The sequence below is a fragment of the Salmo salar genome, chromosome ssa22, assembly GCF_905237065.1.
Source record: "Salmo salar chromosome ssa22, Ssal_v3.1, whole genome shotgun sequence".
Taxonomy (NCBI): Eukaryota; Metazoa; Chordata; class Actinopteri; order Salmoniformes; family Salmonidae; genus Salmo; species Salmo salar.
This window is the reverse complement of record NC_059463.1, coordinates 14860947-14887242: the sequence shown is the minus strand read 5'-3', so window position 1 is coordinate 14887242 and position 26296 is coordinate 14860947. Positions and strand designations below refer to the sequence as shown.

At 42.2% G+C, this 26296-nt stretch overlaps 1 protein-coding gene across 21 annotated transcripts in view; it reads right to left on the bottom strand.

The window, feature by feature from the left end:
• LOC106582854 (forkhead box protein P1-B) overlaps nt 1–26296 on the bottom strand; it is a 213748-nt gene that overhangs the window by 8480 nt on the left and 178972 nt on the right. For 16 of the 21 annotated variants that reach the window (XM_045705053.1, XM_045705056.1, XM_014166388.2 and 13 more), the window contains 7 exons: nt 21101–21287; nt 15322–15435; nt 9035–9122; nt 6680–6763; nt 2968–3178; nt 2736–2812; nt 1904–2005 (listed from right to left, as the gene is read on the bottom strand). In XM_045705053.1, the coding sequence (XP_045561009.1) occupies nt 1904–2005; nt 2736–2812; nt 2968–3178; nt 6680–6763; nt 9035–9122; nt 15322–15435; nt 21101–21287 (863 nt within the window). Of the gene's footprint in view, nt 1–141; nt 264–1903; nt 2006–2735; nt 2813–2967; nt 3179–6679; nt 6764–9034; nt 9123–15321; nt 15436–21100; nt 21288–26296 lie in introns of all 21 variants that reach the window. The other 5 variants (XM_014166391.2, XM_014166392.2, XM_014166390.2 and 2 more) reach the window with 1 other exon arrangement.

Genomic DNA, 26296 nt, shown 5'->3' with positions numbered 1-26296 from the left:
AAAGCACGGGGGATGCTGCACACTAAAGCAAACAGCGACTTTGGGGGACATCGTGGCACGCAGACAATGACATGGAGCAGCCTCTTCCCATAGATCCACAACCAGACAAACGCCAGAGTCGGCCAGAGATGGCAGACCTACCCACTGATCTTTTGTGGCCTTCTCTTTTGGAACTCTAGTTCATCCACTGTCCACACAGCCCCTTTAACGTTTTCTACTCGCACAAAACACTTGTGAAGACTAAGATTATGCCGGACTGCGTTCTGCAGTTGGTGTAAAAAAGAGAAGGGAGAGAAAAATTCTATCAACACAAGAAAATGTCTAATAATGAACCATTTCATTTCAGAGAAGAAACATTTAGACAGAGACATGATAGAACCTGGACATAAATACAGTACATTCTTTCAAGTATCAGTGATCTATTGGCAGTAGACTGCCAAAAGTTTCAAATGACAAAAACATTGTGGAAATATTTTCCAGTTACTATGGCAATACAGTTTCATTTCATCAACATCCTTTTAAAATACCTTTCATAGAGCTTGAATTTATGATGAGCCATTTGAGAAGAGCCTACTGTAAGTCCTTGATAACAACAACCCAAACTGAACAAAGACCTTGATCAAATAAACCAGTCTGTTTGGTTTGTCAGTTTCAGTTATGACCTTACCTACAATTGAACATTAATGGAGAAGACACATTTCCAAAAGCTTCAGCTTGTGGGTTATATGATAAGCTTTTTCACAAGACCATTTGCAGAGTATGCGGGTTACTTTTCTTAAAGTGACAATCAGCAGCAGTTGAAACAATAACAACATGCTTTCCCCGCCACTGTTTCGGAAAAAAAGCTGAGGGATGAGGCTGTAGAATCCAAAGACAGAGCTATGGATACAAACGGTGACCATCCATGCCATCAAAATAGTTTTAACCATGTTTTGACATGTGTTTGTTGACATTTATTTGGTTTAAAATATGCGTAAAATAAGCTTATATTTTGGGTTCTGATGGGGTACCACAGTTAAACTAAGCTCATGAGGCATTTATAAGTTACATTATTTAAGAATCAATGGGTACATATCATTAATTTATAAGTCCAAAAATGGACGTAACAACTGCAGATTGCCCTTTTAAATAAACCAATCACTGACACATGAGATTGGAACTCTGTATACGTATTGGCCCTTTGTCATCTGAGTGCTTTATTGAGTGTGTGTGCGTGTGTGTGTGCATGCATGCCTCTATGCAGGAGTGTTTCACAGTGTGGGATTTGGTGTTTATAACTCCAATGTGCCCCTATGGTAGGGCTGTCAGCAGTTAAAGAGAGAGGACAGTGAGCTGTGTTGGGGGGCTCAGGGGTTTATTCACAGCTGCACTGTGGATACGCTACACTACAGCCCTCCCTGCCTTATGAGGGTAGCCGTCAATGCTTCATCACTCTCTTTTCTTTTACTCCTCAGCTTCTCCTTTGGTTTTAGTCTACCCTCTCTTTCTAACCCCTCTCTTTTTCTGTCTCTGTTTGTCTGCCTGTGTGTGTGTGGCCCAGTGGAAAAGGTGCTCTCAGTTTAAATTCTGTGGGAGTGTCTCAGCCAGGAGTCCCTGGCAGCACAGTAGGGAGTTAAACCAATTCCACCCACTACCAAAAACATCTCCAAATATTAGGTGGGGATTTTATTTTACAAGAATGCACAATTTCCCTCATAATTCTTCTGCGAGGTTACAGACAGTGTTTGTGTTAGGGGTGGCTCTATTCGGATAGAATAAGCGGGCAAAGTTATGAATTGGGTAAAGACTCATTCATTGCATTTAAACTTGATACATTTGACTATCATTTAATTCCACAAGATCAACACAACAGTCCCTGCCCTTTATATTAGTCTAAGGAAGTCAAAGTGAAGAGTGATTTTACCTTCCATGTTGCGGCGTTGCGCCTGAAATATGCAAACATTCGTGTGAACCAGTTGTAAATTTCATTTAGTGTTAGCTGCTTTTCCGGTGATTCAAGGATAGCCTGGAAAAAGAGACAGAAACAACATTTAACATTTTGTTCCCTCTGAAAAACAATCAATTATTCACAAGTGGCATGCAGGTTGTGTGTGCTCTCCTGAAAGAACACAGACTACAGTTCATCGTCTGTCCGTGTGATGATGTGGACGATGTGTACCCTCTCGCTTTGTTTATGGAACACTGTCTGGTTCCCATTCAAATCTCACAATTTGAATATATTTCTTTTGTCAGTGTAAATGGAGGGAAGCAAAAACATTTCTCAGGCAGATTACAGGCCAGCAATTATGCCAGGCTTAGATAAATTCCTGAGATCACAGATTACTGCGGGCTGGACGATAATTGACTGGCCATCTTAAAACAGGCTCATCCCTACTGTTGTGTGAAATTAATTTCATAATAATCACATCCACTGTAATGCTTAATCAAAAGCAAATGTTATTTCTGGCCGTTTTTTGGAGTCCCGAGTGCATTCTTGTACTCATTTGCAGATGGTTAATCTTCTGCTACGCGTCTAAATTGTATTTGAAATTTAACAAGGAAGGGAGAGAAAAAAAAAAGCTGAAAATAAGCAATCTGTGTCTTGGCTGAATATTTATCTACTGCGTGTTCTGCTAACGACAGAAGCCACTGAAGCAGATTAAAGGCCCTATTCCTTTAAATGACAGATTAAATACATTGCAAGTTACCAGCTCAGGGAAGTGCAGAGCGGAGGCATCCGACCAGAGGATCCTTACCTGGCGTATAAGTGAGGCATATGTGAAGGGAGGTCTGACTTCAGCATTCATGTAGAACTCTTTGTTCTGGACAATATCTGTACAAAGGGAGCAAACACAGCATACAGACGAACATAGAGAAAGGCCATAGTCAGTAGCTATTATAGATACATTTGTAGTCTGATAGATTTGAAATTGTATGTGCGCGTGTGTGTGTGTGTGTTTATGTGTGTGTGGTATATGCGTCCAATACCTGGAGAAATGGGCATGTTGTACTTGTCAGAGTAGCGCCGGCGCATGGGCCCCACGCTGTGGTGGAGGCTGTTGGGGGTGATGACGGAGTAGGCCTGGGACAGGGGCGTCAGGGGGGCCGTGGGGGTGGTTGGGGTCTGGGGCAGGCTCAGAGGGGGCGAGGCCTCAGGGGGGGCTGTTTTGGACAGGGTGACGTTGGACACCAGGTTGAGCTGGGAGGGAGAGTAAACAAAACAACACAGACAGACAGACAGACAGACAAAAGCTCGTTAATTACCCAGCGTCTCAGATGCCTCATTGGCTAGGCTGATCGCAGCTCTAATTATGGGCAACCCTGAGGATGATCCGTGAACGTTCGCTAAACGTTTAGAAAACAACCGAGGAGTCCTGCCCATGCTCTCTCCACCTCCCGTCTCCTACTCCTCTAACGGCTCAGCTCCCTGCTCTCTGTTTTCTTCCCTTTGTTTCATCTGCTGGCATCACATCCGTGGCGACTGGCGAGGGGAGAAGGGCGGCCTAACAGCCCTGACAAATGACAATGTGATTCTTACCTACCGCTGAGCAGCTACTAATAAGCCACGGAAAGGAAGCGGCCAATCTGGGCTAATTACAAGCTGAAATTGTATTGTAAGGACTCTAATTAGGAGATGCTTATGGAGGTGATCTGATGATTAAATGCTGTATCTGAATGACCCCATCACCTGGGCTACGCTGTCTGGCGCAAGATGGACCCCAAATATTTGGTAGAGAGGGAGAATGAGAGGGGTTGCTTTTCTGTCAAGGGTGGGGGTGTGGGGAGGGATATTAGTAATAATGGCTACAAGGTAAACGAATTAAGCCAAGTGCTCCGAACGTATACCATGGCTTCCAGCAGCTGTGGCTGCTTCCAAAGTCTGCCAAGCCTCCACACTGGAGCAGCAGTCAAGTGGAAAATTCTAGTCTGACCCATTGCTCCAGCTATTAATTTGCAGGAAAGCTAATGACACATATACATATTCGCACAAAATTGTTCTAATTGCTCATTTGCCAAAGGAGGCCAGTTTCCAAATTAAACATGACTTCAGTCTGCAAGGAAAGAGGGGAGGAAAAAACAGAGAGAGAGAGAGAGAGAGAGAGAGAGAGAGAGAGAGAGAAAGAGAAAGAGAGAGAAAGAGAGAGTGGGCAGGAGGCGTCTCATCTTTGACAATTATTTGTGGATTGTGCTAACAAATTAATGAAATGCCAACGCTGTCAATTGCTTTGGAGGTATCAGATGTCTAAGTTCAGCTGATAATGATTGTGGGTTACAGTGGAGACGCAGGGCTTGCAGGTAAAAGTGAACAGACAGTGTTTAACATCTCACCCCCCCACATGGATCCTCCACGGCCACCCAATTACCACAACCCTATTAGCAGTCATTACCACCGAGATGGCCCCACATGATAGACAGGTATATAATAAAGAAATCTGGGGCTGCCTGCACGGCTGGCACCACCGCTATATTTATCCTTGACATGACATTGACTTAACGAGGTTACGGCTAGTGTGATTTTTTTGAATGAATTGTAGTCTGTGTATTTGTATTCATTTGCATTACACTTGCTAAAACATGGAAATTGTGTCTGTTTTTTTTTTCTGCATCAATGGAGATGTGTAAATACAGCATGTAATGTTTATTAAGAATTCTGAGGCCAGAATATGCCTTTTGGCAGAGGTCTACACAAATAATGTGTTACACAATTACTGTAAGCACATAAATGTATACGGTACATTCACTACTGTACGAGGGTGTTATTCTAAATCAAGGGCCAAATAAATCACACTTCGGTTGGTTGTTTTCTGACACAATACTATCAATAGACTTATTTTCCTGTGGATTAGCAGTCTTTGTTTCATGTTTCATCCATATTCCCCAGCCAAAAACAGTGAGTGGCCCTCAACAATAGGCCAGACAGCCTGGTAATAGCCTGGCCTTTGTTTCCCTCAGCATTTGGGCTCACTCCAGTGCAGAGACAAAATGAGACTTCAGACAGAAATTAATGAAATGGTAATTGGTGATCTAATTATACTGGCTTTGACTTGCCAAGCTGCTAAAGAAAATAAACAAAAAAGTCCCTCCTTAATTATGTACTGCGAAAAGGTCAGACTTCTGACGAGAATGCTTAGTGACACCAACTACAAACACCCACCCCCACGCCCACACAAAAACAAACACGCACACACACGCACACACACAGATTGTTTATGCACTGTATTCTTCAGCTCTTTGAAACTTTTTTTTTTTTTTAAAGCTCATAGGAATAAATTAAATTATATTCAGTTGACACTGTGTATGTACAGTATAGATCTATGTGTTATGTATTTAATTAGGACTAACTGTAAAATAGTAACTGTAAAATGCAGGCTGTTCTCTGTCGTGACTGAATGTTTTTTCTCCCATCAACACCCACTCCCTGAACAGTCTATAGTCTAAAGCCTGGTCTAACTCTGAGGTCAGCTCCAGCTCTAGTCTAACTGAGAGCTCCAGCTGGGACTCTGACCTGTGGGATTCCCCCACTGATCCAGCCACCGAGCCACACCACGACTAGACACATTTATCATTGCATATCAGTGCAGCTACCAGCATGCACTGCACCACCGCTGGAGAATGCAGGATATGTATTTATTTGAATAAAAGCAGCACTGGTCTGGTACCCAACCTCCAGAGCTTTAGCACAGAGCCCTGACACAGCCATTCCTACTGGCCCTGGGGAGAGGTAGAGAAGTCAAGATGCTATCTGCTGCCCCAGCCACTTTTCATATACAAATGTCCCTGTGACAGGCACTCGTTCTGAAGCCTAATCTACACAATCAGTGTGTGTGACAAGAGGCAAAGCTCCGACAAGCAGCCTATTGTCACATCTCCAGGCACTTTATGTTGACTGCCTGCCTTCCTGCCTGCCTTCCTGCGCTGTGTGGAGCGCCGTACAGAGACTCTGCCCGTCAATAGCTCCAGACTGACTGTAAATAAATGATTGAGGCTTTGAAAGGAACTTGTCAGAGGAGAGGTTCTCTCTGTGTGTGTGTGTGTTCCTCTGTGTTCAGCCCAGCAGTGTAATGGCCCTCATGCCTTTGGCACTATGAATGAACTGTCACAATGACTGAACTATGGTAATGGCGCTCCTTCTTATACATGACAAAATAGCAGTACGCTGTATTTTAAGTGGTACCCCTGTAAGACAAGGATTAAACAGTAAGTTATATCGTGACATGATGACATAACAGACATGGTGTTATGGTCCGAAAAATGTGTCAAGATAAGGAATTGAACAGCCATCACGATTGCTCTTAATTTGAGAAACATGTTGTATTTCTGAAGCTTATTTGGTGGAATCCCCAGGATACCATCTTCACAACCAATTGAAGACGTTGAGGAGATTTTTCAGTTTCAAAGAAAGGTCTATATTTTACCACGCTACAGAGGTCTATGGTGTCGGCTCATACCGACACCAGTTCAGCCACCACTGACCGCTGGTACCATGTGTTCTGAGTTAATCATCAGAGCAAAATAGAATCGGGGATGTCAAAATATGTGACCAAAACATTATTTAGTGCTCCTCTCAAGTGAGCAGCTGCTTTCGTTTAGCAGATACATAAAGAGATGAGGAAATGCATTAATACATATAAGTGTGGCAATTAGACAAGTGAGAGAAGAGGAGGACGGAAAACAGGCACATGGTAGAGAGTTTACTCACTGGCTGTGGGGCGGGTTTGGGCTCCGTGGATTTGACGTGGAGATGCGTCATCATGGCTTGCAGACGCTCTTTGTCTTTCGCTAGCTGTAATGAGAAGGGGAAAAAAACAACCATTAAATCCCTTATGAACAAAATCTAATATAATCCAATGCATTATGTTGTTTCTCACTGTATGTCATATATGTACATTGTTTATTTAATGTGCTGCTCTGATTATAAACTTTGGTGTATTTTGATACCTTAAATGTTCATGAACAAGTCTATCTGGCGATGTCTCTTCTTCAAGGTTAAACTATACTCTAGGTCCCATTGCCAATAACAAACCCTGGATCTGCCTACCTGTCCTAAACTGTCCACTCTGTCTTACAGTAGCTGCCAGGTCACATTATAGAGATATGCTGGGTTAGGGGGAGGAATCAGGATGTGTCTGATAAACACACACACCGAGTTGCTCTCAATGATACACGCAACCAGAGCGGAAATAATAAGTAAGATGGTAGTGTTGTGAAACGCTTAACTGAACTTGTAACCTCGTTGTTCGAGGTTAAAATTCTGTTAATCGTCATTGCGTTTGTAACTATGATAAATGGTAGTACAGTTGAAGTCGGAAGTTTACATATATACTTAGGTTGGAGTCATTAAAACTTGTTTTTCAACCATTCCACAAATTTCTCGTTAACAAACTATAGTTTTGGCAAGTCAGTTAGGACATTTACTTTGTGCATGACACAAGTCATTTTTCCAACAATTGTTTACAGACAGATTATTTCACTTATAATTCACTGTATCACAATTCCAGTGGGTCAGAAGTTTACATACGCTAAGTTGACTGCCTTTAAACAGCTTGGAAAATTCACGAAAATGATGTCATGGCTTTAGAAGCTTCTGATCACCATCCCAACGGTGAAGCACGGGGGTGACAGCATCAGGAGGGACTGGTGCACTTCACAAAATAGATGGCATCATGAGGGAGGAAAATTATGTGGATATATTGAAGCAACATCTCAAGACATCAGTCAGGAAGTTAAAGCTTGGTCGCAAATGGGTCTTCCAAATGGACAATGACCCCAAGCATACTTCCAAAGTTGTTGCAAACTGGCTAAAGGACAACAAAGTCAAGGTTTTGAAGTGGCCATCACAAAGCACTGACCTCACTCCTATAGAGAATTTGTGGGCAGAACTGAAAAAGCGTGTGCGAGCAAGGAGGCCTACAAACCTGACTCATTTACACCAGCTTTGTCAGGCGGAATGGGCCAAAATTCACCCAACTTATTGAGGGAAGCTTGTGGAAGGCTACCTGAAATGTTTGACCCAAGTTAAACAATTTAAAGGCAATGCTACCAAATACTAATTGAGTGTATGTAAACTTCTGACCCACTTGGAATGTGATGAAAGAAATAAAAGCTGAAATAAATCACTCTCTCTACTATTATTCTGACATTTCACATTCTTAAAATAAAGTGGTGATCCTAACTGACCTAAGACAGGGAATTTTTAATAGGATTAAATGTCAGGAATTGTGAATAACTGAGTTTAAATGTATTTGGCTAAGGTGTATGTAAACTTCCGACTTCAACTGTATATACATCATCGAATCCGTTATACATAAAAATGCCATTGATTACAATGCCTGCTTAGCAACAACAAAATACACAAAAACAACAGTTAATGGCATGGTTTGTTGTGTCTACCTTTCAGTTGTAATAAAATATGTTCAAACCGTCCCCAAAGGCACCTGGTTCCAGCCTAGAGGGCATTGGGACCAGTAGAGAGTGTTCAGACCACCTCTCCACAGCCCCTTACTTACGCACACTAATGGACCAAAATTGTGCCATCCCTTTTTCCATTAGCGCATACTTAATGTACATATGCATATTTTCCAGGGTCCCTCGTATGGACGAAGTGCCTATCAGACCACTCATAGGGAGGACGGCATTAATATTCCTTATCACTGTTATTTGTGAGAAATATTGTACCGTATCTTTCTGTTCCAATAAACCTAGTAGACACTGAGGAAGCCCATCGTTGGCTGCTGCCTGAGCATTTCAAGAAGTGTTTTATTGTTGGTGCCAAACAGTTTAAAGTCATAAATAACCTTAAAACCCAGTAAAATTCAAAATGTAATTATCTTCTCTACTTAGCCCCGGAGCCCTTCATATATCTTTGCCTGGCTGTCATGCATACATAACACATTTTTAATGACTGGTTACTCACAAATGTACAAAAGCATTTTATTCTTCCACCCCCCTCAATGTGTGACCCATGGTTCATATTTGCGAGACAGGGGGAGGGCAGTAGACAGAGGAAGTGTCAGGAAAGGAGCCACACATATTTGGCGAAAACGAGAGACAATACCTGTAGTTCCAGCTGCTGTACGACCTGCATTTGCACCCGACATTGGGCTGTGCTCCTGTCGTCCAGGGCGTGCTCATTGTTGAGATGCCTGAGAGAAAAGATAAAAGAGAAAACAAAGATTCTCAGCTCAGTGTGTCTTCACATGGTTTTACTGCAGCCTTTTATACAATTTGACACAAATCCTATAATTCTTTATGTGATTACGTGATCTAGTAATTCCTTTGTATGGGTACTGTGGGAATAAAGTAGAAATGGTGAACACACATACAGATAATAATGAGTAAATACTGTGCAGATCCAGAAATATAAAACTACCCTAATATTACCAGGATTTATATAACAATATCTGCATATCCTGAAAAGGAATTATTTAAGCAAAGAAGAAAGGAATCCATATTTCATGAGGTGGCCATATCGGCTCAAACTTAACTTCATAGATAAGAAAAATGACTTAAGAATTTCAGGTTGGATTAATTTAGTAAATTATACAGTGCTTCACTGTGCAACCTTTCTTTTCGAAGATGGCACCATGCCTTTCTGGTTGGCACATTCTCCTTATTTTGGTGGCTTTTTTAGTTAATTATGTCATCAAGATGAAGAGAAGTCAAATGAAGCCAGGCGGAAAGGCAAAGGACAACAAGAAGAAGAGAGATGGAATCTGTCACAAACTTGAATTATGAATATAATTATGCATGATTATTTTATACTGCGAAGATGTTCTCTTTTCCTGCACGTTTTTACTAATCTAAATAAGTAGCTTGCCCGGCAGCAGACAGGATTTTTCCCGTGATTTATATAAAATGGTGGAGATAAGGTTCACGAGTGAAGGAAATATGATTGGAGGATTTTTATCAGCCTCCGCATGAATTACTGTTTGAAAATGCTTATGCAGGGGCATTTCATTAATCATTTAATCATAATCCGAGCAGGATGTTTGAACTGATTTCACAAATACCCTTTCATTTCACTACTTCATTATGCTCGCTAATGGATCCAATATATTATATATATCATAAATTATATCACATCTTCAGTGAACATGTAGGTCACTGTCACTAGGCATGCCTCTACGCGCTCACAGTGGCGCCGGCTGAGGGAGGAATGGTGTGCGACGTGCCTGCCTTCTCAAATCCACTTTTTCTGTCATTTATTGCAAAAAGTAGCCAGACCTGACCGGGGCAGCAGCAATGGCAGGCCGGGCTGAAGTGATGGCCCAATAAATCTAAAGGCCACCCTGGCAGTTTTGTTATGGGCCGATTGCTTAACATACCGACAACACATTTGTGCATTAAAAAGCCACAGACACACACAAAACTGACATTATATGAAGGGAGGGGAAATTGATGGCATTCTGCTTGAATGTGAAGGTTTCTCTTTCAGAGGGCTATTTTCAACCTTGGGCACATTGATATAAATCTTTAAGGCAAATACACTGCTTTTCCGATGTCCCTGTTGTATATATATTTTTAAATAGTCTGTAATATATATTCAGTATTTTCAGTGTAATTATTTTGACAAAAAGACAGAATTGAAGGCATATCTGAAGAAAGCGTGAACGATAACCCTGGCTGCTGAAATCAATTCTGTCCACTCTCAGCTTCACATTTATCTGAATTAAATAAAAGGCCATTTAATTAAGTAGGTTGAAACCGGTAAACATTTCAGTACATCTTACAAAAAAAAAAAAAATAGGTAAAGACGTTTCAACTTCAATTTATTTAACCGGTATAGACCTCATTTTCAATGAAGGGTGACCTACGTGATGAGCTTTGGAATTTCTCTGTTCACGGAAGCCGTGCGCCTTGCTTCTTTTCATCCTTTGTTACATGAGATTTTTTCCCCTTCTAATGACATGGAGAGTCACAGTGCATAATTAATAGGAAATGAAATATTCAAATGGGCCCTAATGCAGCCCTGCGAAGAGCGTCTGGATACAGGGAGCTAGATGGGGATACGGGGAATTGACATCGAGAGAGACTATGAACGTTGGCATGTGTCACTTTCTGGACTTGAAATGAAGCAGATTTTAAAAGCTTTCTGGCAGGATGACAGTCCCTAATGTAAATTGCCACAATAAAACAAGTTAAATAGACATTCCTTACACAGTCAGCTTTTTACATATCATTTAGTGTGCCTTTCTTTTTCACTGGTTTTAATTATATACACTGGACCCACTACTTTGGACCAGCACTATGGCACATGTCCATATACTCTGTAGCTGATCATTGTGTACATTTTCATTTCTATTTTCATTGTTTTTAATAAAACTGTTTGCACATTGGGTCCAAACTGCATTTTAAATATAAGATATTGAAGAATATTGTTCAACGATTTTAAAATACATCTTTTAGGAGACCTATGTTGAGAAATATGAAGAACATTGTCTACAAAAGACATATACACCAAATAGCCTATTATTTCTTAAGCAATTCTCAGAGAGTGTTGAGGTGTGAGAGTCAGTTCGTTTTATGAGAGTGAGAGAGAGAGGCAGAGGGTGCAGCACTAGAGGGCAGTGCAGTGTTTCACTGGCTGTGACCTTTGAACGGCCACTAAAGAGGGGGTCCTGACCCTCATAAAAACACTGAGCTCTGCTACGATCCGGACCCCACCTCTCACAGCACTGAATTGAAAACAGGAATAGGATTTGGCCCTTTTTATTTATCGAGACAGTGCATGTAGGTATTCATGTTTTCTTTAAAAGACAGAATAAATACGCACACAGTTTAAAACAACATTTCAGCCCCGTGTTAGTTGTTACTATTGGCATGCCGAGCTGAAATCTGGTTGACGTTAGAGTCCTCCTCACCTTTCCCACTCTCCTACACAATGCTCAGTGTTCTGCTGTCTCTCACACACACTGTCTCCACTGTCTCCTCCAGGTCACTTCCAACATGTCTATGCGCCTGAACAATCATTTATAAAAGGTATTGTTAGCATATGCCTGATTTATTCATTGTTTTTATTTGTGGGGTATCAGTCTCTGGGTTTCATGTGGAAGTGCTTAAGGGTTTGAGAGTTAACACATTGGTGAGCTGCTTGCTCTCTCGCCTGCTGCTGTTACACAAAGACAGCTTTGTAGAGACTCTCTCCAAAGGTTTTCTTAACATGTTCCGAGCAGTTTAGGCAGGCAACTAAAGTAAACAAGATGTTGCCATGATAAAAACATTGCAGAGTGCACTAAAAGGCTTTTTTTGTAAGGAGAGCTTTACCAGGCACACAGATTTTAATTCCGCTCACTTCTATAAACAAAGCATGAGGCAATGTCAGAATACAATAAATAGTGATGGTTTGAAGGTGACACTCCCAAAACTGAAATGTGAAGGGGGAGGAAAATAGACACATTTTTTTGCTAATTTGTAATGTTAAGTCGAACAACTTAGTGAAAAATGTGTTAAAAACAGAGTAAAAAAACCCTGACTCAAATGTTCTGTTCTTTCTCTCAGTTCACATAAATCCAGGGTAGCTTACATTATTATCATAAAAAATGATCTCAAAGTGTTTGGCGGTGCTGTAAACACTTTAGGACACTTTTCAAAACAAACTTCTCTCAAAGTGACCAGCTGCATAGTATGAAATGAGAAGCCAAACACCGAGTAGGAACAGCAGAACTGCAGTGACTGTTAAGTCTCCACCTACTGTATCTTGTGAGGGACCTCTCTGTGCCCTGACTACTTGTTTTAGTTTAGACCCAGGATAATGGAAATGTGTCATATCTTGTTTAAAGTGCCACTAATCCGGGCCGACAGACACCCATTGATCTGCTGCCACAGCACAGATGTTTTCATCCTCTGTCTCTGTAGCCATGATGGTGTCATGTGTTGGATTACCCACAGAACACTGCACACGATGTTGATTAGTAAACCAGGGTCAGGCCTGGACAGGGGACGATACAGTACATCACAGGCCCAGGTGAGAGTGGATATGAATTAGAAGAAGAAGCCAAAAGACCCTGAGACTGATTCCTGTGTGGCTCAGTTGGTAGAGCATGGTGTTGCAAATGCCAGGGTTGTGGGTTCGACTCCCACGTGAGACCAGTATGAAAAAAAAGAAGATATATATGAAAATGAATGCACTCAGTACTATAAGTCGTGATAAGAGCATCTGCAAAATTACTAAAATGTGAATGTTTTTGAGGGTCCAATGGGCATGGTTATAATTGATGTTGTTGAGGAGTAAAACTACTGAATCTGAGACGTGAAAATAAGTTAGTTCTGGTGCTGTTATTAAGGCGTGATCTAAAGACACAGCTTCTTAGGCAAGTTTGGTGAGAGAGGCAGTGGAGAGACAAAAATAAAGACAGCAGAAGAGAAGAGAAAAGCAAACAGAGAGAGACAGAAAGAAAGCAAAAGAGAGACAGAAAGAGCTGAGTGAGGGAAGTGAAGGCACATACACCAATCCCTGTCCAGTGACAAGGGCAAACATGCGGAGCGCCCTGAGTGTCGGGTGCCCCAGATAAACATCCTCCCGTTGTTTGTTTGGGAAAAACGTCCAGAATCACCATGGGGACGGTACTTATCACAGGAATTAGAGGCCCCTACAGGGCCCAGTGGAGACCACACCCCAACACCCTCATAGAGAGGCACAACAACACACCCAACACGCACTCACACACATATACGCACGCACACGTACATGTCCATGCGCACAAATATACAAACACACACATAACAAACCGTTGCACCTGTAGTGGCACTTAGCCCCAGGGGAAACCTTAATCGTTCCAAGAAGAGGGCCAGACGCCCACAGGAACAAGACACTGGAGTAACATACAGTACCAGTCAAAAGTTTGGACACACATACTCATTCAAGGGTTTTTCTTTATTTTTACTATTTTCTACATTGTAGAATAATAGTGAAGACATAAAAACTATGAATTAACACATATGGAATCATGTAGTAACCAAAAAAGTATTAATCAAATCAAAATATATGTTATATTTGAGATTCTTCAAAGTTGCCACCCATTGCCTTGATGACAGCTTTGCACACTCTTGACATTCTCTCAACCAGCTTCATGATGAATGCTTTTCAACAGTCTTGAAAGAGTTCCCACATATGCTGAGCACTTGTTGGCTGCTTTTCCTTCACTCTGCGGTCCAATTCATTCCAAACCATCTCAATTGGGTTGAGGTCAGGTGATTGTGGAGGCCAGGTCATCTGATTCAGCCCCATCACTCTCCTTCTTGGTCAAATAGCCCTTACACATCCCGGAGGTGTGTTTTGGGTCATTGTCCTGTTGAAAAACAAATGACAGTCCCACTAGCGCAAACCAGAAGGGACGGCGTATCGCTGCAGAATGCTGTGGTAGCCATGCTGGTTAAGTGTCACCAGCAAAGCACCCCCACACCATCACACCTCCTCCTCCATTCTTCATGGTGGAAACAACACATGTGGCGATCATCAGTTCAACTTCTCTGCGTCTCACAATGACAAGGCGGTTGGAACCAAAAATCTCAAATTTGGACTCATCAGACCAAAGGACAGATTTCCACCGGTCTAATGTCCATTGCTCGTTTTTTGGCACAAGCAAGTCTCTTCTTCTTTTTGGTGTCCTTAAGTAGTGGTTTCTTTGCAGCAATTTGACCATGAGGGCCAGATTCACACAGTCTCCTCTGAACAGTTGATGTTGAGATGTATCTGTTACTTAAACTCTGTGAAGATTTTATTTGGACTGCAATTTCTGAGGCTGGTAACTCTAATGAACTTATCCTCTGCAGCAGAGTTAACTGCGGTTGATGGTTTTTGCGACTGCACTTGAAGAAACTTTCAAAGTTCTTGAAATTTTCAGGAATGGAATTTCAGGAAAATTTCTCTTTGCTTATTTGAGCTGTTCTTTCCATAATATGGACTTGGTCTTTTACCAAATAGGGCTATCTTTTGTATACCACCTCTACCTTGTCACAACACAACTGATTGACTCAAATGAGACCATTAACTACACAAATGCACTCTTACCACGCACACCTGTTAATTGAAATGTATTCCAGGTGACTACCTCATGAAGCTGGTTGAGAGAATACCAAGAGTGTGCAAAGCTGTCATCAAGGCAAAGGGTGGCTACTTTGAAGAATCTCAAATATAACATATATTTTGCTTTGTTTTATATTTTTGTCGTTAATACATGATTCCATATATGTTATTTAAAAGTTTTGATGTCTTCACTACTATTCCACAATGTAGAAATTGTAAAAAGAAAGAAAAAACCCTGGAATGAGTACTGTAGGTGTGTCCAAACTTTTGATGGCACTTTACATAATGTACTGCAGTGAGATGCAGCCTAAACTTACTTTAGGAATGACTGGAAGTCCTCAAATACCGCCTCGCATCCTGGCCACTTGCACACCCCGTGCCCATAGAGCGGGTGACTGTGGTGAGAGTGGTGATGGTCGTCTACCGTTGATCTGGAAGAGAAAGCCAGACTTGCATTAATGCCTGTGTGGAGGATGTCTTAATGGCTGATGATACAGAACTACACCATTTGAAGTGGAGGATGCTGATGGGTTTGGAGAGAATTCCCCTTGTGGTGTCTCAACACAAAAGCCTGTCTTTGTGTTGACCTTTGAACTGTGGGCAGTGTGAGCCTTGTGATCTATGCTTCCTCTCCGGCTGGAGGTTGCGGCCCTCGTAGGGGCAGCCCTTGTGAGAGGGACACAATATGTCACTATTTAGTGTCAGTGATCCGAGTAGCAGCCCACTTTGATCCAGGCAGCCAGGGGTTCCCTGAGACACCCTGACCGCTAAGCGCCATCCCAGAACCCACCTGGAGGAACGGGCTGGCCAGTCCCACAACAAAAATCCATCTGCCAGCCTCCTGTCGTGCACAAACAGTAAACACCAAACACCCCCGTCTGCTAGCAAATGATTTACCGATCGACGGACGGACCAACCGATGTCAGAAGGGACCAAACACTTGCACAGCTGAGGAGAGGCTTACGGCTTCACAACATCTGCTGTAAATACCAGGATCGTCCCGAAAAACAAACTACACAACATCTTCCATATGGCAAGTCAAGTGGAAACACAGAGTATAACCAGAAACAGTACAACGCAGAGGCCTGCGCGTGTAGACGGTGTGTGTTAGCAAACAAGACAGTCTGCCATATGGACACAGGCACTGTACAAGTGTCAGCTACAAGAGTCTTGGGGACTGTCCTATATCGCTACCACCTGTGCTGCTAGTGGCTCTCTAGTCTAGCACACCACTGCTGCTTACGTAATGACCCATTCTGCAGGAGCTGAGAAGGGAGAGAGGACAAGGGAAGATTCATTAGGTCCAAATCCCCACAGTACTGTCGTTAGGCATTCAGTCTAACCACTATTGTCTGATTCATATGGATATGTTCGGTGTGAAAATTTGCTCTCCTAAGGATGACTGCTGAAAAGCCCTCTGCACAATTTAACCAATCCTAACACATACAACTATAGAAACAATCTTTCATTAAATATATATAAAATATAAAATCGGGGTGTGTGCCAATTTTGCAGGATTAAACTACGCCGTTGTTCAGATTAAAATCACATTTGTATAGATGTTGGTAAAGCTGTACCACAAGAAGGAAATTTTAAGGGTCGTCACAGGTTTTTCTTGCATTATAATTACTTGCTTAAGAGTTCACATTGTTCAGAACATGTGATAATTGCATTACAATTAGGGAGCAGTGAAGCATTCATGAATGTGGTTAACAGTTTTCTCCCCTCAAAAGTCAGACATATAAAATGTAAAAAAATAAATCAATTATGAATTATGCATACGCATTAAGACCTCTGTTTTGATACAGCTAATAAATAGATGGTAGAAGATCTATTATAATGACTTTTTAACAAGGAAATGTGTGGACTGTTGAAAGTAGCGCTGATTTTTTATTTAAAGAGATCCTTTTTTAATTCTTTCGGAGGAGGCACGTTGGTTAATTGTGTATTAATAAGATATTGAATTGTGGAATGGGTGCTGGGAGTCGGTGAGCACAGAGCTTGGAAGGAGCTGGCGGCAGAAGTGCCCTTTTAAACGGCAAATGACTAAACAGTGGTAAATGAGAGAATTTACACCAAATGAGCTACATTAGTGTAATAGTTGAAGTTTGTGGGATTCTGTGGGGTTTCTCCCTATTGTGAGCTCATTCGGTACTACACGAGAATAAACAGCTCCTCATCTCTCTCTCTCTCTCTCTCTCTGATCCTGTGGTGGAGTTAAATGTGACTCGCACCCTGGGCAGGTCTGTTAGGATGCTATTATTGTCAGGCTGCCTTGCTGCCTGGGGGAAGAGAACTCTAATGATCTTGTAACAGCAATGAGGGAAACCGTGTCATCTGCTTCCTGCATAGAATAGGAACAAAAAGCTCCTCCACCTAGACAGAATGTGGCCAAATCTTCCAGGTGTTGCACTTTGTAAACACCAACACATAGGCCTACCATACTGCAGGCAAAAACACAAGCAGAGCACACCGTACACAATCAGTCTATTTCTGAGTAAGGTGCATTAGGTCATCAACAAGGTCATACAGTACACTGGGGCAGTCAGTCTATTGCTACCAAACAGAAAGAGGATTGATGTGTCTACCAAGCTGGGTCAGAGTCTGGATGTGGTCTGTCTGTACAGCCAGTCACAATAAGGTCTATCATCTCTCAGAGTGAGTATCGATGACTGCCCCAACTCTACTCTCTCATATCTCCTGCCACTCAAGGGTTTACCCCTAAATGATTTAATTATCATTTTCCGGGTGTAAGACAAATTAAAGGCGAGAGAGGGGAGTGTCGTGCCAAATCAGATTATTTATCTCCTTAACAGATTGCTGAGCTGAAGTCCCTGAGCTGTGGTTACTGATGGTTGCTGGGAAGTAAGTGGGCCAAATGCTTTGTAAGGAGGATGCTCTCCCTCGCTCTCTCTTTCTCCACATCTCTCTCTCTCTTTCTCCACATCTCTCTCTCTCTTTCTCCACATCTCTCTCGCTCTCTCTCCATCTCTCTCTCTCTCTTGCACAAAGTGAGTGCAGTAAAAGGAATGGGGAATTGATGTCAGGTACAGATAGGATACATTGCATTTAAATAAGCAAATCATTGAACAAAGAGACCTGGCTCACAGGGGTATTTCTCTCCTCACATCCCAAAGCTCGGACCAGTATGACTAACTGACAGGGCCTTCACCATGTTGGGGCGTATTCAGTCCGGATCCCTGTCTGTCCTGCTACGAGTCAGGGCTCTTGGAGGCTGATAAAAGTGGGAACAACGTCTCGTCTCTGCAGTGATTGAATTTCTCCTCCTTCCTTAAGACGGAAGTTAAAAGACCTGTGAATGATGCCTGTGGATGCACTTAAGGTTTTAGTTGCAGGCGTCGCTGTGCCTGGGAAGATTTTATATGACACATGAAACTAACTACATGGTACTTAGGGCTTGCTGTAAACTAATCTGAGCCCGGCCGGGAAAATAGGTCCATCAGAGTGGCTTGTTTCTGTTGCATGACAAAAAGACTTGCAAAACCACATCAATTAAAAGTTCATTACGTTCAGCACTGGGAGGATGAGTGGATGCTCTCTATTTACACCCAGTCCAGGTCATTATCTAAAACCTGATTATTCAAATCCCTGGATTATAACACAGACGTCTCTTATAGCTTTGTATGGAATAATCATGCCTAATAATATTTCAGATGTTTTATTTTTTTTCCCAAGGATTCTGATTAGAATGGAGTCTGCATCATCAAAAGAGATGAATAAGGCTCTTGATAGTTGTATGATTTAAGCACGTGAAAATGAACACAGGCAAGGATTATTGGTTATATGAATCTAAATTGGCATCATACAGTGTTTAATAGGGATTTTTTTTTTTATTCTCATTTATATCAGTCATCTATATTTGAAAACCGCGTTTGGAAACGTTGTGTTGCCCTCCACAGCACAGAACAGAGAGACGGCTGAGAAATCACCTGCTTGGGATTCTGACAGATCTAAGATACTCTGTGAATATTCAACCCCAGACTGCCTTCTTCACTGGAGCGTGTGTTAAACTGCTGTTGACGTCTTCTTTAATCTCTGACAGGGAGCGCAAGGCATCGGAGGCAGCCTCTCATGCACGTCTTCTCCAATGTTTCAGCTGGGACTTGTTGTTTGGTCATATCTGAAGCAGGTGATGAAGCGAGGGTGTCAATATCCTCCCCTCTGATTAATCTTCAGCCACAGAGGCTAGAGCTCAGACTGACTAATTGAGCAGATTGAATGCACCAGGATACTGTCTGCCCTGAGCTAGGAGAGGTGTCTGGGGCTTGCTGTGTTGTGTTGTGTTGTGCTGTGTTGTGCTGTGTTGTACGTGGCTGGGACAGTGTGTGAAAAGGATAAAGGTGGATCTATCGTTTTTTTTCATGTAATGTCTCAGTGAAATGTGGACATTCTGTGAGACCTCATAGTCAAAACGTACAAAAGCAGTGTCAAAACACTGACGTCACGCCACTTGACCTAAAATGTCTCACATTATATTGAAACAAACGCATGTGATGAACTAGTATCGCGTAACCAGTAAAACATAGAGCATTTATGTCCTTTCCAAATAAGGCATTCCAAGTTAAGCTATGGCTGAGTAAGATAGTCAGTTACTCAGCCAGGTTCTCCATGCAGGCCTGTATCTCCCCACTACTACCGTAGAGGACTATCTATCTGCCTGTCTGTGTTTGAACCCCTCTCCATCTCCCAAGGCCAGATGGTTTAGAGTGCTAAACGTGTTTTCATCTGCATTGCTTTCATAATGACACATAGGTTTTGATCAGTGAAACAAGTCAGATGTTGTGCAGTGAGCTCATGGCGCCTGGAGGCTCCTCACCAGCAATTCAGAGATCAGCGCCTCAGTGCAAGAAAACAAGTCAACGTGTTGGATGCCAAATTAATTCCTTCCTTAAAGACACAGAGGCTCAGGGAAACCTACAAATATCCTGTCAAGTCACCAACGAAAAGAGGGTTTGCCTGACGTCGATCTTACATCAGATCAACACCGTTTTCAAATATTGATAGTGTATTTTGTACATCATGTAATAATAAACGGTCTCTGTTTGACACATATTCCAATTAAAGTTAGAATGTGTTTTTTATTTAGTTATGTAATGTACATGATGATAATGATTATTTAACTAAAGAATACAGTACATCAGTGTGAATTGCTCGGCTTCAATATGCTCTGAACGCCACACCTATAGAAGGCTAGTTGTCTCTTGTATTGTGTTGGGAAATTGCAATATGTTTTCACATATTGTCAGAAACGTCACAATCCGGAGGGAAAGCAAAGGTTGCTGGGTGTGTGTTTTTCTGTTGTTGAGAGGACGTTGGTAATTTGAATTTTATTTAACCAAACGGAGCCCTGCAAGTCACAGCTGCAGTTTCCTAAGTGCAACTGAAATAACAGCACCCTTGACCCTCTAATTAATAGTGTGCTGATCCCATTTTCATTACTGCAATCTAAACTCGAAATCATTCCCTCGCTCCCAGGTGTTTCATTGCAATCCCCAACTGGATTCCGAAACACAGAACAAGCCCGCGTCTTAATGAAAATAGGAAGGTACTTACAAACTATAAATTAATATTCATCTGTAGGCAAAGCCCTATGGGAACATGTCCATCAACTTAGGCCCCTTCAAGGAATTGCAGTTCTTAAATGGGGACTATGTAGGCCTCCTGTTTTCTTTAGTCAAAGATGACAGTAAAGAGAATGTCACACATAATGAGTTCCAGTTAGATTTTTTTTCATAAAGTAGAAAGGACATATGTATGCCTAGTTGTACCCCAGTTTAGAAAAAGAGGTCAGATTGTTGAGAATATCATAATCTGTGGTATATTTAATGATAAATCAATGAGCTCAACTTCATAAGCAACACATTCAGTCACAACCCATTCCCTGGAAATAAATGCTATTGTGCCCAGCATGTTCCACGGAAGCTGTTAGCTCGGATGGAAGAGGAAGCAAGCCCGCCAGCCAGCCAGCCAGCGAGAGAGAGAGAGAGAGAGAGAGAGAGAGAGAGAGAGAGAGAGAGAGAGAGAGAGAGAGAGAGAGAGAGAGAGAGAGAGAGAGAGAGAGAGAGAGAGACTCACCCTTCTCTCTTCAGAGAGTGGCTCATGTACTGTCCGTTGGTGGAGGCGTGTTGGTTGAGGAGGGGGTTCTTGGGGGGTTGTGGCGAGGACAGGTCCAGGCCACGGTGGCTATTGTTGCTGCTGCTGTTCTCTTCCTTCACGTTCGTCACCTCCTTCCACAGCTGCTGAAGCTCCGCTGGAATCATGCCTGAAACAAACAAATTGGATAACTAAATCAATTAGCAGCTAATCCAACTCTCTTCATCACATAATTAAATCAAAGGGTCTGTAAACAAAGCCAAGTATTAATTAAAAAATATTCCACTACAGGGTAATACACTGAGAGCGCTTGCTCCCCCTGCCTCTCTCCCTGTGATCTGAAGCGTGTTCGTATACACAAATCCCTGGCATTCACACGCATTTCATGCCCACAGTAAATAATTAACATCCAGACAAGGCATGAAATCTGAATAATCACCATCATTTCCCCAACAAGAGGAGAGGCAGAACACACACAAAAAGTTTACAATAGCAACGTTACAACCAAAACAGCCCATGCCACCCCACCTTCTACAGAAACAGGACCCTGGGGTAATATCCTCAAAAGCGCATTAATGTGCAAAATACTTAAAGCTCAGCACCGCCTCCAACTGACACAGAAGACTTAAACCTCGTTTAACAAGTCAAGCACACTGCATCTCACACAGCAGCCTTAGAAAGAAAAGGAAAAAAATCCCTTGAAGACGAGACATTTTCGTGTGTTGGAACACATACACTGAGAGAGCATGTTGTCTCCTCTGCTGACTGACAGCGATCCTGACACCCTCAGATTGGGGAGGAGGAAGGATAATGCTGTGTCTGTACAACATCTCTAAGAGAACCCAGCCATTGTTCTCACACAATGTATATGTGTATGTGTCCGTATGTACAGTGTCTGTTACCACTGTGCCGGAGAAGCCTGCTTTCAGTTGACATAAATGAGGCAAAAGCTGATAAGAAGAAAAATAACAAAAATCCCCCCCTTGAGGGTATGTTCTCTAGCCATTTGTATTGTCATTCCAAAATGTATTTGGTTAACTCATATTTTTTTTTTATAGCATATTGAAAGATCCACTATGGGAATGTGTGCAAATTTGTATTGGGTATTCAGATCTGTCCTTAAATGATTCACATGTTTAAAACATACTGAAATACCCTTTGGATATGCTGTGAATTCAACTGGATGTTCAAGACCACTCGTTTAACATTACAATTAATTAAATCCATTCTCAAAATGAGCAATGGCAAATGAAAGATGATTTGCACATGCTTATCTCGGATGGGTTTATATTCTCCGGATTTCCCCCCTTTTTAATCACTCCCTCTATAGATACCAGAAGTGGCCCTTTCAAGCGCCAGATCGTAATACAAAATGCTTAGTCTTAATTTATTCCTGTTGTGGAAAATAACTGTGAAGTGAAGATCTCAATACGATCAGCAAAAATATTTTTAATTTGATAAGCTACTGAAGATTTTAATTATGCTCGTAATGGAGAACATTGGCCTAATGAGGCGAAGGACTCTGGAGAGACGCAGGGGCTAAGAACTGTGAAATGAGTCTGATAGGATTGCTGTAAATTCACACTAGATCGTTTGCATATCAAAGAGCAGGAAATGATTGCAGGACAAATCAATAACCTTTCCACGTTCCAAAGAGTGTCTTCCTCATTCTGATATTTTAACACGCTCTCCTATATTCTGCCTGGCCTGTATTCTCTCTCTCTCACTCACTCTGTCTCACTCACTCTCTCTTTCTCTCTCTTATTCTTTGATGTACCTTAATCAAAGGACACAGCCCTGACAGACAAAACATGCCAAATGTTCCTGTTTGCACAAAAGCATGCTAATCCGACGGTTGTTGCTTCTCACTTGTCTTATTAAGGTCTCATTGTTGTTTTGATGGTGGGAATGATCCTTGAAGGGAAAGTTTTCCATGATGATGATTTGTCTGGATGGGGAAGGTCACTGGTGGAGTGAGTGTCCTGTGCTTCAACAGTGGGAACAATCATTTTCCCCCCACTTGGTGCCCAGTGACAGTGGGTGATGTATTTTTAGCCTGTGTGGCTGACAGGGTGGCCCACTATCCCTCAATTACCAGCCAGTCCTGGTGACCCCGACACCACTGTTTACTCAGATGAAACAGGTCCCATAGACTCCTCTGATGAGAGGGGTAACGGACTGGGACCAAGCTGTCTCCTTCCTAACGTACCCCCTTATTTCTCTCCCTCGCTATCCCCTGGTCCCATGTCCTTCTGTTATTAAACTACCTTGTCCTCATTGCATCTCTTGAAACCGAGGGTTGTTCATGATGACACCATAAATGACAATAAAATGTAATGCTATGAAAATCTCAAACAGTATTGTATTCTATGTTTGGACAAACGGCATTCTATTTTTCCTGAGAAGGCAGCATCTGATTTCTATGGTAGACATAGGAACACTGATCTCTAAATCCTTTTTTGTATCCCCAGTCCGTCCATTTTAAAAATGCAGGATTGGTTTATCCTCCATTTTTCAACAATGCTATTCCACTCATTATAGGTTGGAAATACAGACAAGCACTTTAAAAAATGTATGTTGTTGGGACACTTGATTGATCACCGGCCTGGCAACTCAATTTTACCTCTGCAGGTAGCTCTGGCATCCAGACAGGCCGAGCTCTTCAACCTTTTCCTGTCCTTGTACCTCCGTACCCAGGTGACCATGTTCAAGCAAGCAGAAAGTTGATTTAACGTTCATAATGACATCAGTTGCAGGCCATCATCCACAGAATAAAAAATAGCCCCTATCCTCTGGGCTCTTTCAACTCTGCTATTGCTTTCCACACAGAGCCAATACCATGGGGGGACGGTGACACCGCTATTAGTTTATTGCTCCATCAGGCGGAGACCTCTGGTGCACCCCTGTTTATGTTCCTGTAATCACTGGCCTAGTGATATGCACCCCTTAGGCCTAAAATATGTTACCTCCTAATGCTGTAGGAACTATTACCAGTGTCGCGCTGCTGGCCAAATCAATCACTGACTGGGGGAGCGTATTACCTACCGCTGTCCCTGATGTGCCGCTGCTGCACTAAGAGCAGCTTCATGCTTCGCCACATTCTTTGCTTTCATATTACCGACAAATTTGTCCTGTCACTGTCCCATTGCCCTCTCTTGGACAACTTAACTGATGTTCTCCAGTGATGAGAGTTCAGTCTGTTACATCGCCGCCTGGGAGGCCACAGGGCCTCAGAATACACTTTAGCCAATCAGGGCAGGCGCAGAGAGGGGCAAGCAGCGATACACGCGCACACACGCACACACACACACCTGGTAGCTGCACCTGGGAGAACAGAGCGGAGCGAACATTGCCGTCTCACTCGTGCTCCACAGGTCAAGAGGAGAGGCTTTTGGGGGAAGGAGGGGAGGCCAGCGCTGGATCAAATGTATATTTATGGGAGTTATATCCTCCCCAAACACATTATTGTAATTTATAACAGATACTGTCTGACCGCTTCCAAGACTTTGAACATTAATGTCAAAAGAATTTACCGCGAGAGAAACAAATGAAGGTTCAGATATAGAGAACAACTGATTGTCATCCAAATAGCACTCTTCAAGCTTCGACTCATTTACTTCCTTCACAGTTTGGTATTAAATGATAACTCAATGTAATTCTTCATGTCAATTTGTAATGAAAATGTTTTATACTGTCTCAATCAACAATTCCAGTAAGGATCAGACAAAACAACACAAATAAAACAAACCATGTTATACATGGTACATTTTTTCAAAGTATAAATTACACGCTTACAGGGCTGTTCAAATGCTTTTTGTGAAGTGTATAATCTCAGATCACCATGAACACATATGTGAGAGCACAATACAATTATGATGTCATGAGAGATAGAATTTTTCAAATCATTTGATTTTGATATCTTAATTTTGAATCAAGTAAGGCTGATCTGTCTGATCATGGCCTCAGTGTATAAAAGTCATCCTAACTCATCGCCTCGGTCCGAACGCATTATCACCTTGGTCGCAAAACTCATCATTAGTGTTGCAGCGATGCTAACTACTTGCTGAATATTGTAGATTAGATCTCAGCTCCGTAGGTCTTGGCTACTGATGCGTGAAAGAGTTTATTGACGTGAAAAAGAGAAAGGTCATCAATAACTTCAAACATTCAAGCAGAACTTACGTAGAATAGGAAGGGAAACTCAACAAGACGTTAAGTGTTTCAACAGCTGTCTTCCATAGAGTTAACCACCAGTGGTTTCCAAGGGCAGCCTAACCAAGTTCCACTCAGTAAAATACTGAAACGAACCAACTGTGCGGTAAGGTTCAATTCCTCATTTCAGTTTGTATAAATAATAACAAAGAGAAACGATACCGTATTTGTATCTGAAACTGTCATCTGACGAAATAGGCTGAACAAACAAAGAGTGTATGGTTACTGTATCCTGTTTGAGACGGCCTTAGAGGTATTTGATGACACTACGCATAAGCAAAGAGTCAACAGGATGTCCAGTAACTGTTGCGCAATTCCATAAAGAACAGCAAGCTGCCATATCGTCAGGGCAAGACTTTACTCACAGGGCGTGTGTTTGCCAGATATCCGACACGAGGTCATTCATAAACGTACGCTAAGAGCACATTGGTGGTCCCCGCCTGTGCCTATGGCAATCATCTGCCAGTGGATGAGTGATTCCATACAGTCCAAACAATAACATGACTGAACAAACCCTGATTTGGTTTGCTTATTACCTAAGCTCCCCCCACCCTTCCCATTTTATGGCCTTATCTTGTTATTTCAAAACTGTTTGTCTTAGTGTGGAATGAATAGTCTATGTCATGTTCCAAAACGCTATGAATGAGTCTTTGTCATAGGGCTGCTCCTTAAGAAAATATGAATAAACAAATTAAGAAATAAACTTCCTGGCTTAACAACAAGTATTGACTCACACCACCATACCCTTATGGGAGATTTCACAATAAGAGGTTCGGTGGCAGTTTAGTAACAATGGTTCCACTAGGTCAACACCCAGTATGATGATGCCATTCTAAGAGAAAGGTATGAATGGAGAGTCAAGAGACAGGCTGAAGGAGAGGGGGAACCTATACACCATGATAGTCACACGGGAGGAACACAAGGGGGGGGAGGTGGGAAACACTTGTAACGAGAGTTGTATACTGA